Consider the following 19,780-nt stretch of genomic DNA (forward strand, 5'->3'; position numbering starts at 1 on the left):
TTTAGGCTGGGGGCATTTATTTTTTGATGCATACGCTTGGTTAAAAAAAAAAAAGAGTCCTGTGGAGAAAATGTTAAGTGTGTGGTTATGCATGAGTCACACTTTGGACATCATGACATGGCAGAATTTCTGTCGTCACAAGAGTACAAAGAGTGATTGGATTTCCTAAGTTACAGTTTAACGGAGCAGGCCGTGGCTGTCCAGGTCTGTTCTGCAGGCCCTGAAATACACCTGAGAGCCCGTGAACGGCAGCGGGACTGGTGATGGGAAATAAGGGGCTGCAGGAAGCCATCTTATTTTTCATCCACGGCTGAGAGAAGGGAGCAATGTCAAAGGAGTTCTGATAACATTTACAATATTAAACAAATCTGGACATTGTTTAGAAATTTATTAGCAATTTTAAAATAACATCATTCCTTAGATAAAAATGCAATCTTACAGGAATATACATTTGTCCCACACAGAGATGACCCTATAGCTCACTGGCGGGCCATTCGCTCTAACTTTCCTCTGTTGATTTTAAAACGTGCGAGAGGGCAAGACGGACTCTGGCACTGATGACAGGCTTACATGACGGTTACAAACTGTACAGCATTATTTACAAAAGCATTTCTGTGGGTTCATGAAAACTAGATATAAAATTGTGGGAGGAGGTAAAGAACTGAGACGGGGAAGGGCTTGGGTGGAGGTGCAAGGAAGGGCTGGCAGGGTGGGCAGGGAGTGTAGGGAAGAATGGGAGAGGAGATTTATATCTGGACTGATTTATACTTGAGAGAGGTCATTTTACAGCTCTGGGCAATTCAAATGAAGGCAAAACACTTACATTTATCAACATTTATAGCTGATGATCAGAGCAGGAAATGATGCTCCAGGGCCTGAACTTAAGAGGTGCTGAGGAACCCCATCTTCCCTGAAGTCACTGGGAAACACAGGTCTGCAGTACCTTGCTGGGCCAGACCCAAACCGTGCAGATGCAGGCCAGATACAGTACCCGCCCCCCAGACCTTAAACAGTTTTGATCCTGCAGTGCTCAGTCATCGGCGCTGATGTGAATTCAGACTGAGTAAGAGTCAGCTCCTAAATTACGCTTTCACTCCTGAAAATGGACTAGATTCCAACCACTTCTCGCTAGAATTCACCCAAAGCAACTTATCCCTCGCTCTACCAAGCGACAATCATTTGGAGGGAGATTCCATCATTCGGAATTGATTTTTAAGGCAGTTTTAAAAGTATCTCCCCCTTTTTTTTGTGTGTGATGCAGCAATGTTTGTCAAAGATATTTACAATCTCACTCCTCCTCTGAAATCATCCCACATTCAAACTGTCAAGACTAAATAAGCCTGAACTAATCACTTCTATGAGCGACCGAAAGGTTGATGATGTTTAGGTAGTTTTGGCTGCCAGTCTACCTGGGTGTTTGAGATGGGAGCAGACTGGCTTAGGATGCTTAAACTATTAAAAACATTACAGCCTGTTTGGGAAAGAGCTTGTATTTTGCCTGGCTGGGCAAAACGCAACAGAAAACCACAAGTACTTCATAATCTGAACGACAATGCTAATGAATGGTGTCTGAGTTTGTGAGTCTGTCTCGAATAGGAAAATGCTTTTGAAAGGGCCCGTTCGAACGTTGGCAGAAAAATCTGTTGTTGGGTGGAGCGATGCCCGCTCTTGCCTGGGCTCGCCCCCGCTCTGCTGGGCCTGGGATGCAGCCTCTAACCTGGGGCTGGGCAGAGCGTCGTGAACTTCAGGCTGCAGGAGTGGAGCCTGTCTGAGTGACATGGGGTAGAAAAACAACAGCATGGGAGTGCGGAGGTGAGCTCCGGATCGTGCCTAAGTGAGCCCTTGGTGATGCTAATGAAGATTCCCTTATTACGTCAGTCATTGGTGCTGCTCCTCTCAATTAGCCCTTTAGAAAGGGACTCGATTAAGTTGCCTCATTGTCTTCTGCCACCTGAGATCTCTGCCATCCAGGTGGGGCTGGTAGCTGCAACACCAGCCCTGGGGAAGAGTTGTGTCTTTCTGGACCAGCTGCTGCAGGCCAGGCAGAGTGCAGGGGGGTATCTCAAGTGGCAGTAGATGCCCACATTTAGGCAACTGAGTCGAGCCCTGTGCCCCTAAAGGAAGGCCTGTATTTTATGCTCAAGTGTTAACCACTAAGTCAAGTCCCCCCAAAGGGGCAGAGGAAGAATGGAGGATTTAACTAAAACCCTAAAGTTTATATCAGAAGAGGTTGTTTTTTTTTTTCCATTCCAGTGTGATGCTACTGACTTCTCTGAAAGCAACTGGAGCCCAGTCTCTCTTCAGTACAGGACATGTCTCTCGGCTGTGCTTCTGCCCTCACCCGCCCCATCTCAGGGTGCTGTAGCAGAAAGGTCATAGTGGTTTCAGCCGTCCAGAAACAAAGCAGCAACAGAGAGCAAAGCTCCATGGACTGAGATCTCATTGGAAACCTTTCGGATCCCTGGGCTTGCTAACCCAGAATCGAACTTTAAAAATTTTGTAACGTTCAAAAGAAGAAAAAAAGAAACCCTGTGCAGCTATTGAAATTTGTATTTCTAGACTTCTTTGGAGAAGAAAATAAATGGAGGAAAGATATAATCAAATTTTTCTGCCCCCAGTTCTGTTTTCCACATTCTTTGCATCAATACAACCCCCCTGGCCTCTAGTGCCCTCTGTCCTTGTGTTAGCAAGATGGGAACTGGGGCTTCTGATGGCCTGGAATATTTTCTTTGTATGCACTACAGTTTTCATTATGGGAACTCATAAAATCTCACTGCTACCAGAAGCCCCTGACTGGATTTACTTATCTTACCAACTTTGCTGTGCACCAAATTGCCCACTCAGTATTCCTCTCCCCCACCCTGCCCCTGCCGAGGGGACAGTCACAACGGGACCACGCATGTATCTTAGGATACTCGGTTCTGTCTCAGTAGGGCTGCTTCACTTTAGCTCACTGGACCAACGACTTGGGGTTTCTCATCTACACGTACGAAGCAAGGCCTCCAACTTCATCTCTGACACAGGCGAACAACCCCACGGGCTCGTGGTGCCGTCACCTCGTACGATTGTGTCTGTGTGCAAACACGCATACTTTTCATGCAGCAATCTGAAACTATCAGGCAGAAAAGACACAGGAGCCTGGCTGAGACCCATACAACTGTTATATTGGCGTCAGTCTAAAGAAAGCAATGATACATTGCTTTGGAAATTATCAAGAAATGTAAAAAATGCATTTGCCCTTTTTTTGTTGTTGTTGTCATCGTTGTCGTAGTCATCAGGGGCAGGGTTCTGAGTCAGAAAACAAAGCAGAAATAGATGCAATTCTGTACATGGCGCCTCTCTGACTGTCCCTCTGTGCTGGGGTGTGGTGGGCAGGGTGATAAAACAGGCGGGACCCCTGCAGTAGCAGCAGCATCTACACCATCATCGTTCACATGTCCAGCTGAAGAGGCAGATGATGCAGAAAAGGTCTGTGGATAACGAAACTCCAGCTCTGGATCATGAGTTCCACTTTCTTCCCCATCGCGTCAGCCACACAGAAATAAGGAAGAAAAAAAAGAAACGCACCTGGTGTGGCTGACTCAGTACTGCCTGGAATAATGAGCAGGAGTGATACAGGGAGGAGGTTTGTTGTTTTATAAGAAACGTCTTTAGTCTGCAGTGTACTCTTGCAAGTCAGAGATGCTCAGTGGCAAACAGCAGATCGTTTTCCCCATTCTTTCCTTTCCTTCCGTGCCACTCCTCAGCCATTGGTTCCTTCACAGCTTCCATCCACAGCACAGTGATTGTACCCACCATCCACTCCCAAACACAGCAAAAGAAGGACACTCCACGAACTAAACCTGCTCCCGCCTTCCCACCGTCCCCCAGACTCTACCTCACCTGAAGGAGGCAGTAGCTCTTTGCTCAGGCCTGTCACAATGTGTGCATTGGAAGTACCTCAAATGAAAAAAAATATACCACCCTCCCCAGAAAGAGAAATTTGCACAGCCGGCACCAGCAATTACTAAATTTAACACCTGTCCTTCAGACCGCTAAAGTAATCCGCATTCTCTGCTAGCCATGTGTTTTCCACTCTGCAGGACCTACGGGGTCTTCCAGCAGAGCGCGGGGTTTCCCCTGGCCATGGTAGGCTCTGACCCCCGAGGGAGTCGCGGCTTTCTCTGGGAATACGTGTGGGGCATAATCCTTTCCACCATTTTCCTTCCCATCAAGAAAAATCCTAAAAGATGACACGCGCTGTCAAGCATCCAAAACGCCCTTTGCCACCACTAATTTAGATCAGTACTTTGTTTCTCAGGAGCAGAGAACACCCCTGGCTCCCACTGGGAGGGTCAGATGGACTTTCTAGTGGAAGCAAATGAGATAGGGAGCCCTTACGCTGATTTCCTTTTCAGAAACAGCCAGGCACAGCATTATTTCCTTTCAAGTCGCTGTGGAGCACTTCAGCACTGGCAGCAGCAAACTCTCAAAGGGAGACACGCTTGCGTGCCTGTCTCGATATGAGCACGAGGGATGGAAAGGATGAGACTGACCGACATCAGCTGGTTACTTTCTCCAGGGAAGTCCTGAATTAGGACTTTGATGCCAGAGGGTTGTATAAATGCATTCATATTTCTCTAGTCTAAAAGGATTTGGGTTTTTTTCCAAGGTATCTTGAGCTGCTACTGGCCAGTTCAAAATGACACTGAAAAAAGCCTACTGTCAAAAATACCCTTTGCTATTTCTGCTTTATGCCTCAGAGAATCAAGAAGAAAAACAAGGGCATTACAAAAATAATGTAATCAACATATGCAATAAATGATGTTCTCAGACATCTGCAAAAGCTCAAGATTTGAATGAAAGTTTAGCTCTGAGTCAGATCACATCTCCTAGCTCAGCACTGATCTGCAAGTTTGTGAACCGTCTGGAGAAGGAAGAAAAAACAGCAGTAGTCTAGACAAAAATCAGTTGCATAAAATCTAACAACACCTGCCAGGTTTTTCAGCCTCTCTCACAGGTTAGGGCCAAGTATCGGTGTGAGGAAAGTCAAGAGAAGTTCACGCTCACTAGTAGGGAAATATGGCCGGGACATGCTGTGCTGTCAGATGTTTTGTGACTTAGAATCTGACCCATTCACTAAAGTCGGGGAAAGGGGATGAGACTGTGCATAGGAACGCAAAAAAAGTCACTTAACATCTGCATCTTGACCAGACTGCAGCAATTCTCCTAAGCAATGACCCAGAGCTCTCTCCCTCACTTACCCTCTGCTTTCAGTCCAGAACAGAGTTAGATAGTTTTACTTTGCTAACGATTCTGCTTCTTGCATTTGCTTATCCCAGGGTCCTGTTATAATCGATCGGGGTCAGCTATTTATTAAAAGAAATTTGAAAGCAGATTTCCCCGCTCCTTGAATTGCTGGTGCCAGCTGAAGACATAGGATGGATCTGCCAAATGGGCTTAGGGGTCTTGCCACCCTCGAGTGGGATGAGACCTTTAGAGAAACTGAGCAAAAGGAAAGAGAACAAAGCCTGAATAAAATGTCCCGGTCTCGGGAAGAAAGATTCTCTACCAATAAAGTCATCGTGCATGTTTAAAGGGAGTGAGGAAGAAGGAAAATGAACACAAGATATGCAAAATCAGTAACGTTCAACCTGTCAGTGGATTGCAGAATAGTTACTTACATCAGGTACACTTTGTTCATTGTACAAATTAAAAAAGGAAAAAAAATAGTACCCCTTTCCCCAACCACACGTAGAAAAGCACTTAAAAGTTCAAAGGTAAAGCTTGGCACATTCCAAATACGAAATGATTCACTTGACATGCAGCAAAATATACAAGAAGTGATTCTTTTTTTTCTTTTTTTTTTTAAACAAACTTAATTCAATTCATTATCTTTGCTTGGCACAATTGCAATTCATTTTAAAAAAATATTTGAAAAATACTGAAACTGACCTGAATTCAAGTATAACGGTTTCTTCAACAGAAACATTATCAATGCAATAAAACATCACACGGAATATATCGAAGCGTAACGCCTTCTGGTTTTTTGTTTTGTTTCCCCCCACCCCCGCAATTTTTTTTTCTATACAGTTTTAATGCCAACACAACTTACAATTGTATTTCAAAATTAATATTATTGCATTGTTTTTGCATATCTTGTGGAACAGAAGATGCAAAGAGTTACTGATTCCCCTTTCAAAAGCAGAGACAGTGGTTTTGTTTTTGCATTCAAATGGCCCCAGATACAGATCTCCTGCAGCTCAAATCAGGGTGTGGAGAACTGCATGCACTTACACACACGCGCGCACGCACACTCGCTCCGTATTGCTCCCACGCTCACACATATACGTAGCACTAAAAAGAACCCAAATCAATCACTCAAATGTGCAAGACTATATCAAGTGCATTGCCTACTATCTTTAAATTATAAAACAACAACAAAAAAAGGAGGTTTCAGTTACTAGCAAATAAAATTACAAATTCTTGGTGTACATAATGGTTGGTAAAACTCGTCTATCGTTATACTTCTACCAAATTTCAATGGAGAAAAACCCCCCAGTTTAAATAATACAACATGATCAAACCAATTTAACATTTGCAAAGGTGAAAATAAACCAAAAAAAAAGGTCGGTGATTACAAAACGTTGTAAACACTCCCTTCTCCCTCCAAAAAAAAACCCCAAACCCAAACAAATTAAAATTAATAAAATAGTCAAAATAAAAACTGCAACATGCTTTCAAGAAAATATCAAACTGCAAAACAAGGAGAGATCTACACAAGCCCACCACCACCTCAGCGAGGGCAGGGCAGGTCGGCTCCGCCCTGCCGCAGAGCCTGCTCCCCGCTCTCCCATTGGCCGGCACGGCTGGCTGTCTGAGCTCTGATTGGTTGGCAGGAGACTGCCTGAGCTCGGATTGGCTGGCAAGTGACTGCTAGAGCTCTGATTGGTTGGCAGGAGTGGCTGCCTGAGCTCGGATTGGTTGGCAGGAGTGGCTGCCTGAGCTCGGATTGGTTGGCAGAGACCGCTGCCTGGGAGTCTCGGCAGGGTTGGGCAGCGTGGCCACCTGCCCCGCGGGCTTCTTCTGCTTCCTCCTCCCCTTGGCGGTACGGGAATCCACAGCAGAAGAAGTCCTCCTCTCCTTCCGAATCAAAGGGCCTTGGCTTTATGGAGACGGTGAGGCTCATACAGAATATGTGCAAAATGATTTTTACAAGCAAAGTTGAAAGACACCCGTTTGACGCAGGGTCCTTTTGGCTAGGGCCATCCACAAGGAAGCTGAGGTTCCCCTTGGCGCTCGGGAGGCAGTCGTCGTTCCTTGTGCAGGGACTGAAAAAAAGAGGGAGCTGGCTCTCCTCCTCTTCCTCCTCCTCACTCTTCCTTCATGGACACGTGCTGGGGTTATATCCGCTCCTGAAAAGCTTTCTTACACCACCCAACTCTGCGACTCGTCCCAACAGAAATGAATGAAGAACGCTGTTCCGGTTACTCCAGGTCACGAGAACAGTGAGGCACTTCTGAAACAAACCCATTAGGAACATTGAAACAAATAAAAAACCAGCATCGCTTCCAGCCCTGGCAACTACAGGCTGCTGATATAAATCCTGCTGTCCTTGAGCTCCTCCTGACTTTTTCTACAATCCGGGTTCTGCACCTCTTCCTCTTCCTCTCCTGCACTGTCCTGCCCTGGGTCCCTGCAGTTAACAAAAGGCAAGAGGTTGCCATTGGGGCTCTGCTTGCTGTTACCATTGAGAATGTTGTCTGCTGCATTTTCCATCTCTTCTATCGTCATGTCACAGGCGTCTGCAAGCTCCTGGGTTGTGACCTCAATGAACTTTGGATCTTGAGCAAACTGCATCAGTCCTTCCGAAATCAAGACCTTCAAAAGCAGGGAGGGAACCAAAGACATACGTTAGTACCCTGCATCATCAACCCTATCGCAGCCCTTCACAACCCTCTTTACTGCTGTATTTTTCCCCCAGCAGTCCTTCTCCCATTCATGCTGCTAACCCCTGCTTGGAGATGGGCTCTCCAACTCTTGGCATTGTGGGCGGCAATGTATCTGTTGCCCTGCTCTTCTAAGGGCCACATTTCTAGTTGGCCTTTACACTGCTGTCCTCCATGACTCTGCAAGTCTTACCGCTTCAACCAGGCTGCCAGCGCTGCCGTGAAACTGCCTGCTGCTCCCTGCGGTCTGGCTGGGGACGGTGAGGGAGACTGGCCTGGCTCTCCTCGGGCTGCTGCAGCCGGTGTTGTCAGTGTACCGAGAGCCGCAGTGTACTGAGGGGAAGCTGCTGTTGAGCTTCTCGCTGGACTCTGCCCCATCCAGGCGCAGAGTCGGGATGGTCTGTTGCGGCCAGCCACGGCTGCAGGGTGTAGCGGGGGGCGTTGCACACAGCCGAGAGAACATGGTGGGGGAATGGCTTCGCTGGAGCAGGGGACTCAGGCCGGCCACCGCTAACGCCTGCGGACAGAGGAGGAACAAGGCGAGTGAGAGCCTGCTCTTAGCAGCAGGGCTGGAAGGAGGAGGTGCTGGAGAAACTACCCGAGAAAGGCCTGGAGGGTCTCAAGACTGGTGAAAACAGCTGCCAGCTGCTGGAATGCTTTGGATGTTTCTTGCGAACTCATTTTGCAAGCCTTCCTTTAAGTGGTGTATCTTGCGCAAGTGCCAAGCAGCAGACTGAAAGCTCTCATGACCGCAGTTCTTCAGCCTTGGAGCTGCTGCACTGACAGGAGGGATGCAGCCCCACTCCCCACAGCCTTGCCAGAAACACCACCTCTTCTCCAGTGGGTGAGACAGCAATTCATTTTCCCACCACTGCCACCACCCATACCACTAGCTTTTACTGCCAATTGCTGTGTTTTCTACTGTGGAACCTGAATGGATATCAGATGTGAATTTTAGATGTGTCTGCAGTTGGCAATAACTATAAATCCACCACTGGATTTTAAGGCATCTGCTGTTGGTGGGAGGATCAATATCTGATGATTATACTTTCAGCCATCCAGTCCTTCCTGTAATCATACGCACAACCTCTGAGTCATCCAGCCTCCTTTTATAACAAATTTCTCAAGAAGCCCCTTGTAGCACAGGGCTGATCTTATGCCTTATTCACGGTGACTGCTCCCTTGTTCCATAAGCAATGCCGTCAAGAGTCATGAGCTCATCTCACAGAGCTCACCGCTGCCTAATATGAGCAAATAAAAAAATGCATAGAAAATACAAAAGCATATGGATGGTGTTGGAGAGAATCCTCTTGTTCGAGCTGGGGTTAGTCTCATACAGCTTCAGCTATCTGAGGGCTATATGTTTAGTCCAAGCGAACCGTGCAGAGAGAAACCAGCAAGCCTCCTGCCTCTTTGGGATACCTGCCTGAAAATGCTGTCTGGAGGACAAGACTTAGACAAGACTTATACTTGCCCTTTGGAGATGCTCATTCCTTCTGTTGACCACAGTGAGACTGAACTGACTGGTTTGAACTAGACAGCTAACTTTAAGGTATCTAAAGTTAAGTGAAGCTCAGTCCATCTGCCACTGAAATCCTTGGGAACCGATAACATGCTGTGCTGGTGATTTCAGTGACAGATGAAGAAAAGAATCAATTATTATTCACGTACAAGCTTCACCAAGATTTTCTCAGGAATTAGAGGTCAGACTCCTATCGAATTTCAGTGAGGAAGTAGGCCCTTAAAAAATCATCTGTGGAAGTCATGCCCTGCAGGCATGCATATATTTACATATCATGATATACAAGTATTTCGTGAGAATACCCCTTCAAGCATTCACGAGCAACTGATGCCATTGCGCTTAGCAGGGGCAACCTTTCCACTTTATGTTCTTGTTTTAAGCACTATTGTAGGCTAACATTTTTGTAAATGTATGAACACGGCTGAGTGTTGTCAGCTGGAGGCCAGATGCCTATTTCAGGGTAACCTTTCAGTCTGGCTGAGACTCTAGGTTTGGAGCTGCATGGTGGGATGAGGAAGGGTGAAGTAGCTCCATCCTCTTTGTACAGGTTGGAGGGAGGTGATTCTGCTGGCTAGATGGGCTGAGAGAGTGGGAGGCATGTGTCCCCTCTGCCTGGCCTGCTGTGGGAGGGCGGGAAGTCTCAGGCGGGCTGTTGCTGATGTGGGGAACGTGGGAAGCTGTTTCCTTCACACTCCTCCCTGCCCCAACAGATCTTCTGGTTATCCCAGCCACAGCTGTAACTCTCTGCAGACCACTGCTTTCTGGAGCTTGATCCCTAAAGGATAACTGTCTGGGAGTGGAGGTTAGAAAAGCCAGGGAGCCTCAAATGCAGTTATCTCTCACTCCTCTGCTCTGACTTCTTGCTCCTCCCGCCCCTGCCATGTGGCATTTTCTGCCCCTGTGGCAGCCTGAGGAAGTGGGATGGCCATTCTGCCCTGCCCTGGGGGACTGCACAGAGCAGGACCAGCACCATCATCTGCACCTGTTTCTTTTATGGTGGCAGAAGAGTGGCATCATCAAACTAAGAGACACAAATCTACTTTGGACTATGACAGCTGGCTAATCATCTAGGTACGTGCCAAAGCATACATTTGCTAGGCTGCTGAACGCAGTTACAAAGGGCTTAAGAAGCTGATTAATTACATGTAATCAGTTTATGTTTTAAAATGATTAATTACAGTTACTGGTTACCTTTAATTATATGAAAGTAGACCCTGCACATTTTATTCATATGCATACTACCATCCAAGCCAGTGTAATTGCACTGCAGCATGCAATTTGGGTAGTTATTTTTATCTTTTAGCTAGTTTTTTATTTTACTCTTTCATGTACATCAGAAAACAATAACTCTACCGACTCCAAAGGACATGTTCCTGTAGAATTCTTCTGGGAATGATGAAAATCCTGAAAGTAGGAATGAGCGTGATGGCAAATACGATTTCTAAAAATTAGACCTTTGATATGGGTTAGCAACCATCCCAAATGGTTTTTAAAAAGCTGGTTGGGATTCAATGGCGGGACACTGCAGATGGTAGGGTCTGTTACATTGCTGGGCCCTCCGTGGTTCTTAATGCTTACCTGATGGTGTACCAGATGCAAAGGCAGAACTGTCTTCTGCGAGACGTCTACGCCCTGGTTTTTCTGTCTTTTCAGACACTCTAAGTGAAAAGATGCTCTTCGACCTGAAACAGGAATCACACACAACTGTGTCCATCACTCATGCTACACTACAATTAATCCGATTTCAATTTCTTTTAGTGCAGTCCCATTGGAGATACAGCAAAGACACCCACATTTTAGGCTCTGTGCACTTTCCCTTAACACCTTGACCTTTCCAAAGCGTTTGTGTTTAAAAAAAGCAGTCAAGCATCATGGACCAACCAGCACTACCTTCCAAGCAAGCTGCCAGATAAAATTCTGGATGGTGATTTTTATTTTTCCTCTTTTAAGACACTGTCCTAGTAAATACCAGACAGCCGATTTCCCTCCCAAGCAGTGGAAGTGTTCTCAGACCTCTCTGGTTCAGGTAAAGCCCTCAGCAGGACCAATGATGACAGCTGAGGCTCTGGTGCTGTGCCTGGCTGTACACATCGTGCAGGAGGGGACGTCAGGCTGCTCAGGTGACATCGGCCACCCGCTTGCATGTGATCTGTGTCCCCTAGCTGCCAGACATACCACAGTTTATGGGGCTGTGTCTACAGCAAGGTCAAGTGGAAGTGAATTAATCATATTCACTGGTGAATGGAAGGCTGCTTATATAGACATGAAGCATTTTCAAAATTTGGAAAGAAGAGAAGAGAAAAAACTTTTTTTCTCTTAAAAAAAATCTTAGGGGGAACCATTGAAACAGTCCCATTGTTTACTTGCTATAAAATTAAACTTGACTTCTGTAAATATGAGAAAGGTACTTCCTATGCGGGAATTTAAAAATACTGTAAAGTATGTTTATGAACAAGTGCACAGGCTTTACTTTTGAAGAATGGCAAATAAATCCAGTATTAAAGATATAGCTGCACGGCATACTAAAATATTTTGTGGACTTCTCAATCCTATTGACATTTTCCTAAAGGGGAAAGAAAATTAGAATTCTGTATCTATAATATTGATTTGTTGAGAAAAGGCACTCTGGGGGGTTGCAGGAAACATGTTATAACCCAGAGAACAAAGGCTACAATGCAGATAAAAAGTATTTCCTCTTTCTAGAGGAAAAGACCAAACCACTAGTCAAATGAGTATGACATCACTGTATAAATATTCCCTAGAATGTAGTTAATGAAGCATTGTGTCAAGGACTGACTGCAAATTTGGCCTTTCAGATAGATATAGGAATTGTCATTGCCTAATATTTTAAGTTTTGAAATAAAGTAAATGCTTTTAAATACCCAATTGTACAAGCATCCTGAAGGATTTGAGGGAAGGTTCAGTAGGCTCACTTTAAACATTACACTACATAATCTGTCACTTTTATTTTGTGAGCATATATTTTATATACTGGATTCTTTTTAGTTTCTCCCCCAAATGTCCTTTTTCTCCACACCAGTACTCAGGAAAAAGGCTGAAAAATCTTCTACATAAAAGAGCTCATTTTATTCCAGACTCTCACATTTGTCCTGATACCTGCATAAAATCTTGTGATTCATGGATTTCACCTGAGCATAGTCTGCATGCTCAAGCACTTGAAAAATTTCCAGGTACAATTAGAGCAGAAAGTAAACTTGTATTGTGTTAACTCAATGTAAAATTCAGTTTTCCTTGTAGCGGACAAAAGAGACAACCTCTCCCTTCTCCCTGCTGAATACGCGCAGAACAGAACACCATATACTCAAGGCTTAGCCCATTCGCTGCCTCCCTGGTGATTGTTTGGAGAGTCTACAGCTCTTTAATAAACTCCCCTAATTCACAGGTGGGCTTAATTAAACAGATCACATGGACTATCCAAACAGTCACAGATTCATCTACTGAGTGAGCATAAAGTCAGTAGAGTCACGTGCATGATCGGGACTGTATGCATGCTGTGGGATTTCTGGTCTCATGAGCTAAATGCAGCAAACAGCAACACCCGTGCCCACACACGCTGGGATTCCTCCAGCAACGTGTGAGAACACAGTTGAGGCAGAGGAGAGCATGGCCCTCGTGTCACGCTGGGATGTTACCTAGTGCTGAGGAGCACAGAAACCCTTTCTTTGGAGAGTGCCGGGTGTCCTCTCCTTTGTTGTTTTCTGGTGGAGTAAGTTGTCTGTTTTCATCATCTTGGTATGCAAGCCTGGAAAGGAGAACAGAGGGATTCTAGAAAAGCAGCTGATATTGGACAGAATAACCCCTCTTCCAGCAGGGAAGCCAGGAAGACCATGCTATCAAATGGATGCAATAAGCGAGCTAGCTTCAAGCTATAACTGGACCAGGAGCAGTTAAGAGAGGCCATGAGACAGAGAATGGTCTAAAGCTGAGATCTGGGAACATTAGATGGGGAGGGGGAGGCCCTGCAGATCCAGGTGTCTCATTCAGAGGAGAAGGAAAATCCCAGGTGAAAGATATCCTTTTCAGTGTTACTTCTCAGGGCTGAACTGCATTTTTTAAAAAAAATATTTTCTGATATTTCAGTTGTCTGACTAAAGGCTTCTGGCCTTATCCCATAAATTGAAATTTTTGTAGAAAAACGTCACTTCTTCCCACCTCTCCCCCTTAATTAAAGAACCACCCAAACACCTTGACTAAAGCTGCAAAGCTCACATTTCAGTAGAGAGCAGACTTGGTTCACTACAGTACTCAATGTCTTCATTCAAATTTTCATCATAAGTCTCATCCTGAGACACTTCCTCTTGGCAAACAATTGCCAGCTGGCTGTCTCTGGAACTGGAGCTAATGAGCAAAAGAGACAAGTCAAGATATGGAGATGGTAAAGACAACCTGTTACAAAGACGAGAATGACAGGCTCCATCTGTCTCAGTTTATTTTAATGTTGAAGAGCTATCACAGAGAAATTAACGACTGAACAGAGCTGCAGAGTTCACAAACACAAAGCAACAACCTTTGTCTGTGTCCTCTTTCAGAGGAAGAGTTTCTTAAATCAACGCTGAACAATACTGTAAACATATTTTTGTCATTTGTGACTGCAGGTACTCTATAAATGTGCACATCACACTGACCACATTTCCAAAGATATGCCTTACTGAACTCAAAGTAAAATCTGAGGTGGGCTCTTGGAAATACAGCTTTTTTCCTTATTGCAAAAGCCTTGGTTAGGAATTTCAGAGAAGCCTCCTAGACACGAACAGTTACTCTCTCGGCTCTCTGATGTATGGTCTCTGCCTCCCAAATCCCTTACTCTGCACCATCTCTCCTCTCTGCTCCTGTTCATACTCTCATTCCTTGCTGTCTTTTCCATCTTTGGTCCCTTTTTTCTCATCACTAGCTGCAGAGTGCTTCTGGTGAATTCAGTAGGATCTGTTTGAACCCTTAAGCGTGACAGCCCTTAATTCCCTGCTTGCCTCCTCCTTGTCCCTCTGTTTCGCATCTCAGCCCTCATATTTCTCTTCATTTTGAGTCTGTGTTTTCTGAAGAGTAAAGTAAAATCTGAAGGTAGTGTGAATCTTTGAGATACCGACAAGGAGCTACTGGAGCCAATGTCAGTGTGTTAGCACCATTCACAGAAGAGACCAGTGTGGTAGGTTTTATTTCATCTTTCAGGGACTGGATAGGAAACATTATTTTATAATTTGATTTGAGCTAAAAGCACTAGGACACGGAACAACCTTTAGGACAGTGCTGGAGTGACCTTCTTGCTGAGATGGGAGGCAAGTAAAACTGCTAAGGTGTAGGGGGGAGGAATCAGTATATGGCAGCTCTCCCTATTCAGTAGTCTGTGTTTAGCCAAAACCATACAGAATTTTTGTACGAACATGCCATAGTGTACTTCACCGTGTTGTGAACAGAGAGTGCCTAGATGTGTGAGCCCAGCTAGAAACTCAAAAAGACCCCAAATCTAGAAACCAACTAGAAACAGTCCCTGCATCACTACCTGCCTGTGGGCAGAAAACCCCTGAGTTTGGAGTATTTTCTGGAGATGTCATGGTGATCATTACCTCTTTTTCAGCCCTACTGACACCAAAAAGAAGAGCTCATGTTCAGCATTAATGGCATTTGGACTTTCAATGGGACAAACAATGGGTCTTACACCCAGAGAATATTAAATCATGAGGGAAAAGACGTACCGTCCCAGTGTTTCGTAGTAATGCGTCCTAATTTGAGGAAGGCACCCAAGGAAGCAAGGAGAAAAAAGAACACCAAGTTAGCAGTGTCACATCAGCACAAGTCAGCAAGGGGGAGGGCAGATGGTAACACATGTTGTGCAACTCCTGTGGCTTCCCTCAGGAAGGCATGAAATAGAAAAACCACTGGACTCTTTACTTGGGCAATTCTGCAACCACTGAATTTCCTCCGTCGTCTTGTCCTATTCTGTCCTTTGCTGGGGTAGCATTTCTCCACCTTTTCACATTGCCCACTCTCTGCCCTTAAAAAAAAAATTCCAGCTCCTTCCTGCTGTTACTGAGATAGTTAAAAAACATTCTCCACTGATAAAAATGATACTCCTTTTGTATTAGTCATCTGTGTGTAGACAGCCTGAAAGCTGTCCAGAGAAGGGGGTTTTCTTTGCTTTGCACAGTATTGCATTTCTGAAAACCTTGCCTCCTTCCTCCCAGAATGCCTCTGTAGGGATGTGACCCACTGAATGAAAACCAACTGACTTCCACAAAGCTCCTGACTGGGCGCTTAAGAGATGAATTGCAGTCCCTTTGTCTTTCAGTTAGCAGTTGATGAAACACCTCCCTGTGGTGAAGGAAGGATAAATAAGGCTCTTTTTGGTTCTTACAAACGTTTCTTCATGATAAAGCCCAAAGAAACCAAGTGTGCTGGTCAGTGAGAGTGCTGCTTCTTTGCAGTGGTCAACTGATGCATATCTGCTGCACTGTGGGCTTTGGCACAAGTGGAGAACCAGAAGGCTCAATCCAGGCTGCAGACCAGGTGATGTCTGGTGGGTGACTTCAGCTAGGCAGCAGTGCACTGGTGTTTGCGTGCATGTTCCTTTCCCTGGTCCCTTGACTCGCCCTCTGCTCTGTGAAGCTTACCTTTTGGAAGGTAGTTTCCAAGGAGCTTCCTGCACACGTATGGTGGGTGACAAGGGGGTCCCGTGGCCTTCCACTGTGCTGACAGTGCTGGGGTAGGTGGGTGGGCTGGGGAAACGGCACAGGGCAGTGTTGTTGGCGTTGTTGATGTTGGCATTGGAGCCTGAAGATGAGTAGCTGCTGGGAGTGAAGGTGGAGTCTACCAGCTTCTCATGAGATGGAGACTCTGTATCTCCCTGGTTGTTGCCAGACTTATTGATGTGCAGAGGTCGCTGGGTGGTGAATGTCTGGGGGAACGCGCTCCTGCCGTCACTTTGGTAATAGCTGACATGGTTTCCGAACAAGCCTCCAGCTCTCTGTCAGAGAAACAGAAAGTATTTTCCCTTTGTGAGGGAGAAGATGTGCAAGGGCCCTGGCGTTTCTGGCTTAGCCTGTTCTTGAGGAAAAATATGTGAGGACTGAAGCGTGCACAATGGCACTGCTGCTCTCTGCCAGAGGACAGGGCATGGACTTCTCTGTCAGAGAGACTCAGTACACGCAGACTGTGAAAACTTTAGCTTTCTAAGATATTTCAGAGGACTGGCCAGGTGCATAGGTGAGGCAAAGGTATCTCTACACCTCCCACCCGTCCTGGGAGCACAGGAATGGGTAGGGATGCAAGAACCGGGTAACTGCTCTCTGGTTTTCACAGTGCAGTTCCAAAGCAACATTTATACATGAGTGGGAATTTGAGAAGTGCACCAGAAACTATTAATCACCTGGAAGAACAAATGAAGAAAGATTTAATGAGCCAGTTATGTACTGTTTAGATGGTGAGTAAGCAAAGGGACTGAGAGCATCTTTATGTAAGGAGGAAAATGCCAAAGGAGAGGAAATATTACCAGAGAAGAAAATTACAAGGAATAAGAATGAAATAAAAAAGAGAAGATTTAGGTAACTTCCTCGTTCTATAGGAGCTCTCTTGGGTTCTGCTGTACTTTTTGAAAGGAGACTACTTGTGCCACTGAAAGGAGGAGTGGACAAGGCACTGAAGTGTGCCTGGTTGTTGCTCGGCAGACTGTAGGATGTCTGAACTGATCTGTTCTTCAGTCTCTTTGGCCATTCTAATTCTGCTTTTATTTAGGTTTTATGAGGAGAAACTTCCATTGAGAAGAAAATGGGATAAAAACTGTGCAAGGATCTCAGGATCTGGCACTCTGAGCCTACCACTGTAGGGTCTAGAAAACAAGAAGGAGGGCCCAGCTGAAATGCAGAGGGTATAAAAGAGAATGTAGCACTCTTTTAGCTCAGCTATTGGTCTAGCTTCAGCTTGAAAACTTGTTCAGCACCTACCCGGAAGATATCATCTTCAGAGGCAGCAGAAACAGCTTCTTTCATGGCCTTATCTAGCTCTTCTTCAGCTGTCAGGTCTCCAGAAATTGCTCTTCGTATCTCTGGCCCAATGTCGTGAAGTGTGCGCAGACCAGCCTGCAAAACAGCAAACTATAGAGCTTCATATCTCCGAGTGGTATATGAGAAATAAAAGCAGTGCTATTTCTTCCTAAGCACTGTGAAGGCCTTTTACTTAATATAGCAGACCCAGCTCCTAGAAAAACACCAACAAATTCTGTTCTTTCATCTACAGCTTACAGAGGGAAAAACTTAGCAATTCAATGCAGGAATGTTTGTTGCTAGTCCCCTGGCTTCATCACAACAGGACATAGACATAAATCTACAGGCTTGACTAAGCAAGTCTGAATGCTTTCAAATTTGGGTTCTCAGATCCACAACCAGAAGCCCTAGAGCAGCCACAGTTCCAGCTGAACCATGTACTCGGTGCCTCTGAAAATCTCTTCTTTTTAATCAGCAGCTTCAATATGGATTTAATAGCTGGCATCTGGACCTGGACAGTCCTCAAACCCCTCACTTACTGGAATCCGTCCCAGGGAGTGCATCCAGGGAGGTAAGCGGTGGGTATGCTGAGACCTCAGTCTGTATCTGTGCTTTTTAGCTTGCTGGAACTCCAGAGTCACCCTTCTTCCTTACTGTACACTTGAGGGACATAAATGGTGCTGTTTGTACAGCCAACGGGGCTTTTTCATTCTTTCACACAGACTGGTTGTCCACCCAGTGAACGCATAGCACAGTGGTGAACAGATCCCAGGTCTTACAGCCTGATGCCCCATTTGTTGCACAGTCTTGGCATCCAGGTATGCTTTTTGCTTTTTAACTGATTTTGCCTCCTGGCAGCATGCTCTCCCTGACCCTGTTAGAGTGACTCCCTTCAGAAAGAGTAGAATGAATGTGGTAATAATAAACGTCTGCTGGACACGTCATGCCAGTTCTCTAAAAGGAACCCACATTTCAAATATTACCAGCAGATTGATAAACTGTGGATATACCTCACTTGTGCCTTCCACCTCCAGAGCTAAGGGATGTGGCCTGTGGTACATGCATGTTTATCCAAAAGGACTGATGTGGTAATTCAAGGGGTCTACAGTCTCCTTTCCAGTGGGGATATCCCATTGTAACCCCCAGAATGATTGAGAGGGAAGGGGGGTCAAATGCCTCTACCGTACCACCCCCGTCCATCCTGTGACCGCTAGTCACCTGCAAGGAGAGTGCGTTGCGCTGGGAGGGCTTGCCCACCAGTCCCTGTTCTTTACGCTTCTTGAACTTCCGGAAATACTCCTGAATCAGGAAAGTGGCGTAGAACTTCCCTACAGTCACTTCGTCATCTGCAAAGGGGTATTAAAAAAAAAATAAAATTAAATAAGCAACTGATTTTAAACAGTGTATTTGCTAATGTGAGCCTTGCAATTTGCAGCAGAAACACTAGGTACTGCAGTACAACTCTGCTTTTTATGGCATCAGGATGCAGGGCTGAAGGAAGGGATTGCTCCACAGCCAGAGCTTGCTGTAAGTAGTCAGGAGGAGAGCTGGACGTGGCATTTGGGTAGACTGGCTCTGCTGGCAGAGAACCCCTATAGCTACGCGCCTCTGGATGTATGTTGTTTACGGTGAAGTGCCTCTAACCTTTGCAGCCTCTGGTATGGGTTTATGGCATAGGATCCTGCTATAGCCTCCCAGTCAGGGTCAACACATATTGTTCTTTCTTGTGGTAGCCTGGGGTAATACATACTCAGGGTCTGGGCTCACCAACAGCATCTGACTGACCATCCATCCCAGACCTGATGTAGCCCTTCTCTGCATTGAAATTCTGTCTGGTCGTGCCCAGCATGGGTGCCAGCGAACCAAAATGATCACCTCCCCCCAGAAATGCAATCATTGCTGTATTCTCACTCAATACAAACTGTCAATGAGCCAGAATGTGCATTTTTTATCCATGTAAATCTCCTCCCTTCTCCAAACCCAATGCAAATTTTACAAGACATGGCCCCCTGACTTCAGAGCAGGCTGGGCAAGGTTCAGGATCTGGCTGCAACTGTTAACTAACTACCAAATGCTGTTTTGTGCTATAGCCCCTGGAGTCACCTGAAAGGTCAGGGATGACCACACTGGATGCCCATGCACCTGGAGTCCCAAGAAACCTAGCAAAGGAGTTGCCCAGAAGCCTGGTAATTACAGCCTACCAGGGCTGCTGCACAGAAACCCACAGCAATCTGTTACACCAGACTGGCTGAGGAATATCCCCAGGTACATGAGTCTTTGACAGTTATCATAGTAGAAAGCAGTTATGTGAGTAAAAACAGAATTATATGCCACAG

The 19,780-nt window shown here is 45.6% G+C and overlaps 1 protein-coding gene across 25 annotated transcripts in view; it reads right to left on the minus strand.

Moving 5' to 3' along the window:
• Positions 1 to 389: 389 nt before the first annotated feature.
• Positions 390 to 19,780, minus strand: part of CACNA1C (calcium voltage-gated channel subunit alpha1 C) — a 489,873-nt gene continuing 470,482 nt past the window's right edge. For 10 of the 25 annotated variants that reach the window (XM_054201724.1, XM_054201704.1, XM_054201716.1 and 7 more), the window contains 9 exons: positions 18,663 to 18,790; positions 17,406 to 17,555; positions 16,077 to 16,429; positions 15,162 to 15,188; positions 13,681 to 13,809; positions 13,104 to 13,213; positions 11,029 to 11,132; positions 8,122 to 8,445; positions 390 to 7,860 (listed from right to left, as the gene is read on the minus strand). In XM_054201724.1, coding sequence (XP_054057699.1) covers positions 7,564 to 7,860; positions 8,122 to 8,445; positions 11,029 to 11,132; positions 13,104 to 13,213; positions 13,681 to 13,809; positions 15,162 to 15,188; positions 16,077 to 16,429; positions 17,406 to 17,555; positions 18,663 to 18,790 — 1,622 coding nt within the window. In that variant the 3' untranslated portion in view covers positions 390 to 7,563. The remainder of the gene's footprint in view (positions 7,861 to 8,121; positions 8,446 to 11,028; positions 11,133 to 13,103; positions 13,214 to 13,680; positions 13,810 to 15,161; positions 15,189 to 16,076; positions 16,430 to 17,405; positions 17,556 to 18,662; positions 18,791 to 19,780) is intronic. The other 15 variants (XM_054201788.1, XM_054201725.1, XM_054201736.1 and 12 more) reach the window with 5 other exon arrangements.

This window comes from Rissa tridactyla, chromosome 1 (genome assembly GCF_028500815.1).
Source record: "Rissa tridactyla isolate bRisTri1 chromosome 1, bRisTri1.patW.cur.20221130, whole genome shotgun sequence".
NCBI classification, from domain to species: domain Eukaryota; kingdom Metazoa; phylum Chordata; class Aves; order Charadriiformes; family Laridae; genus Rissa; species Rissa tridactyla.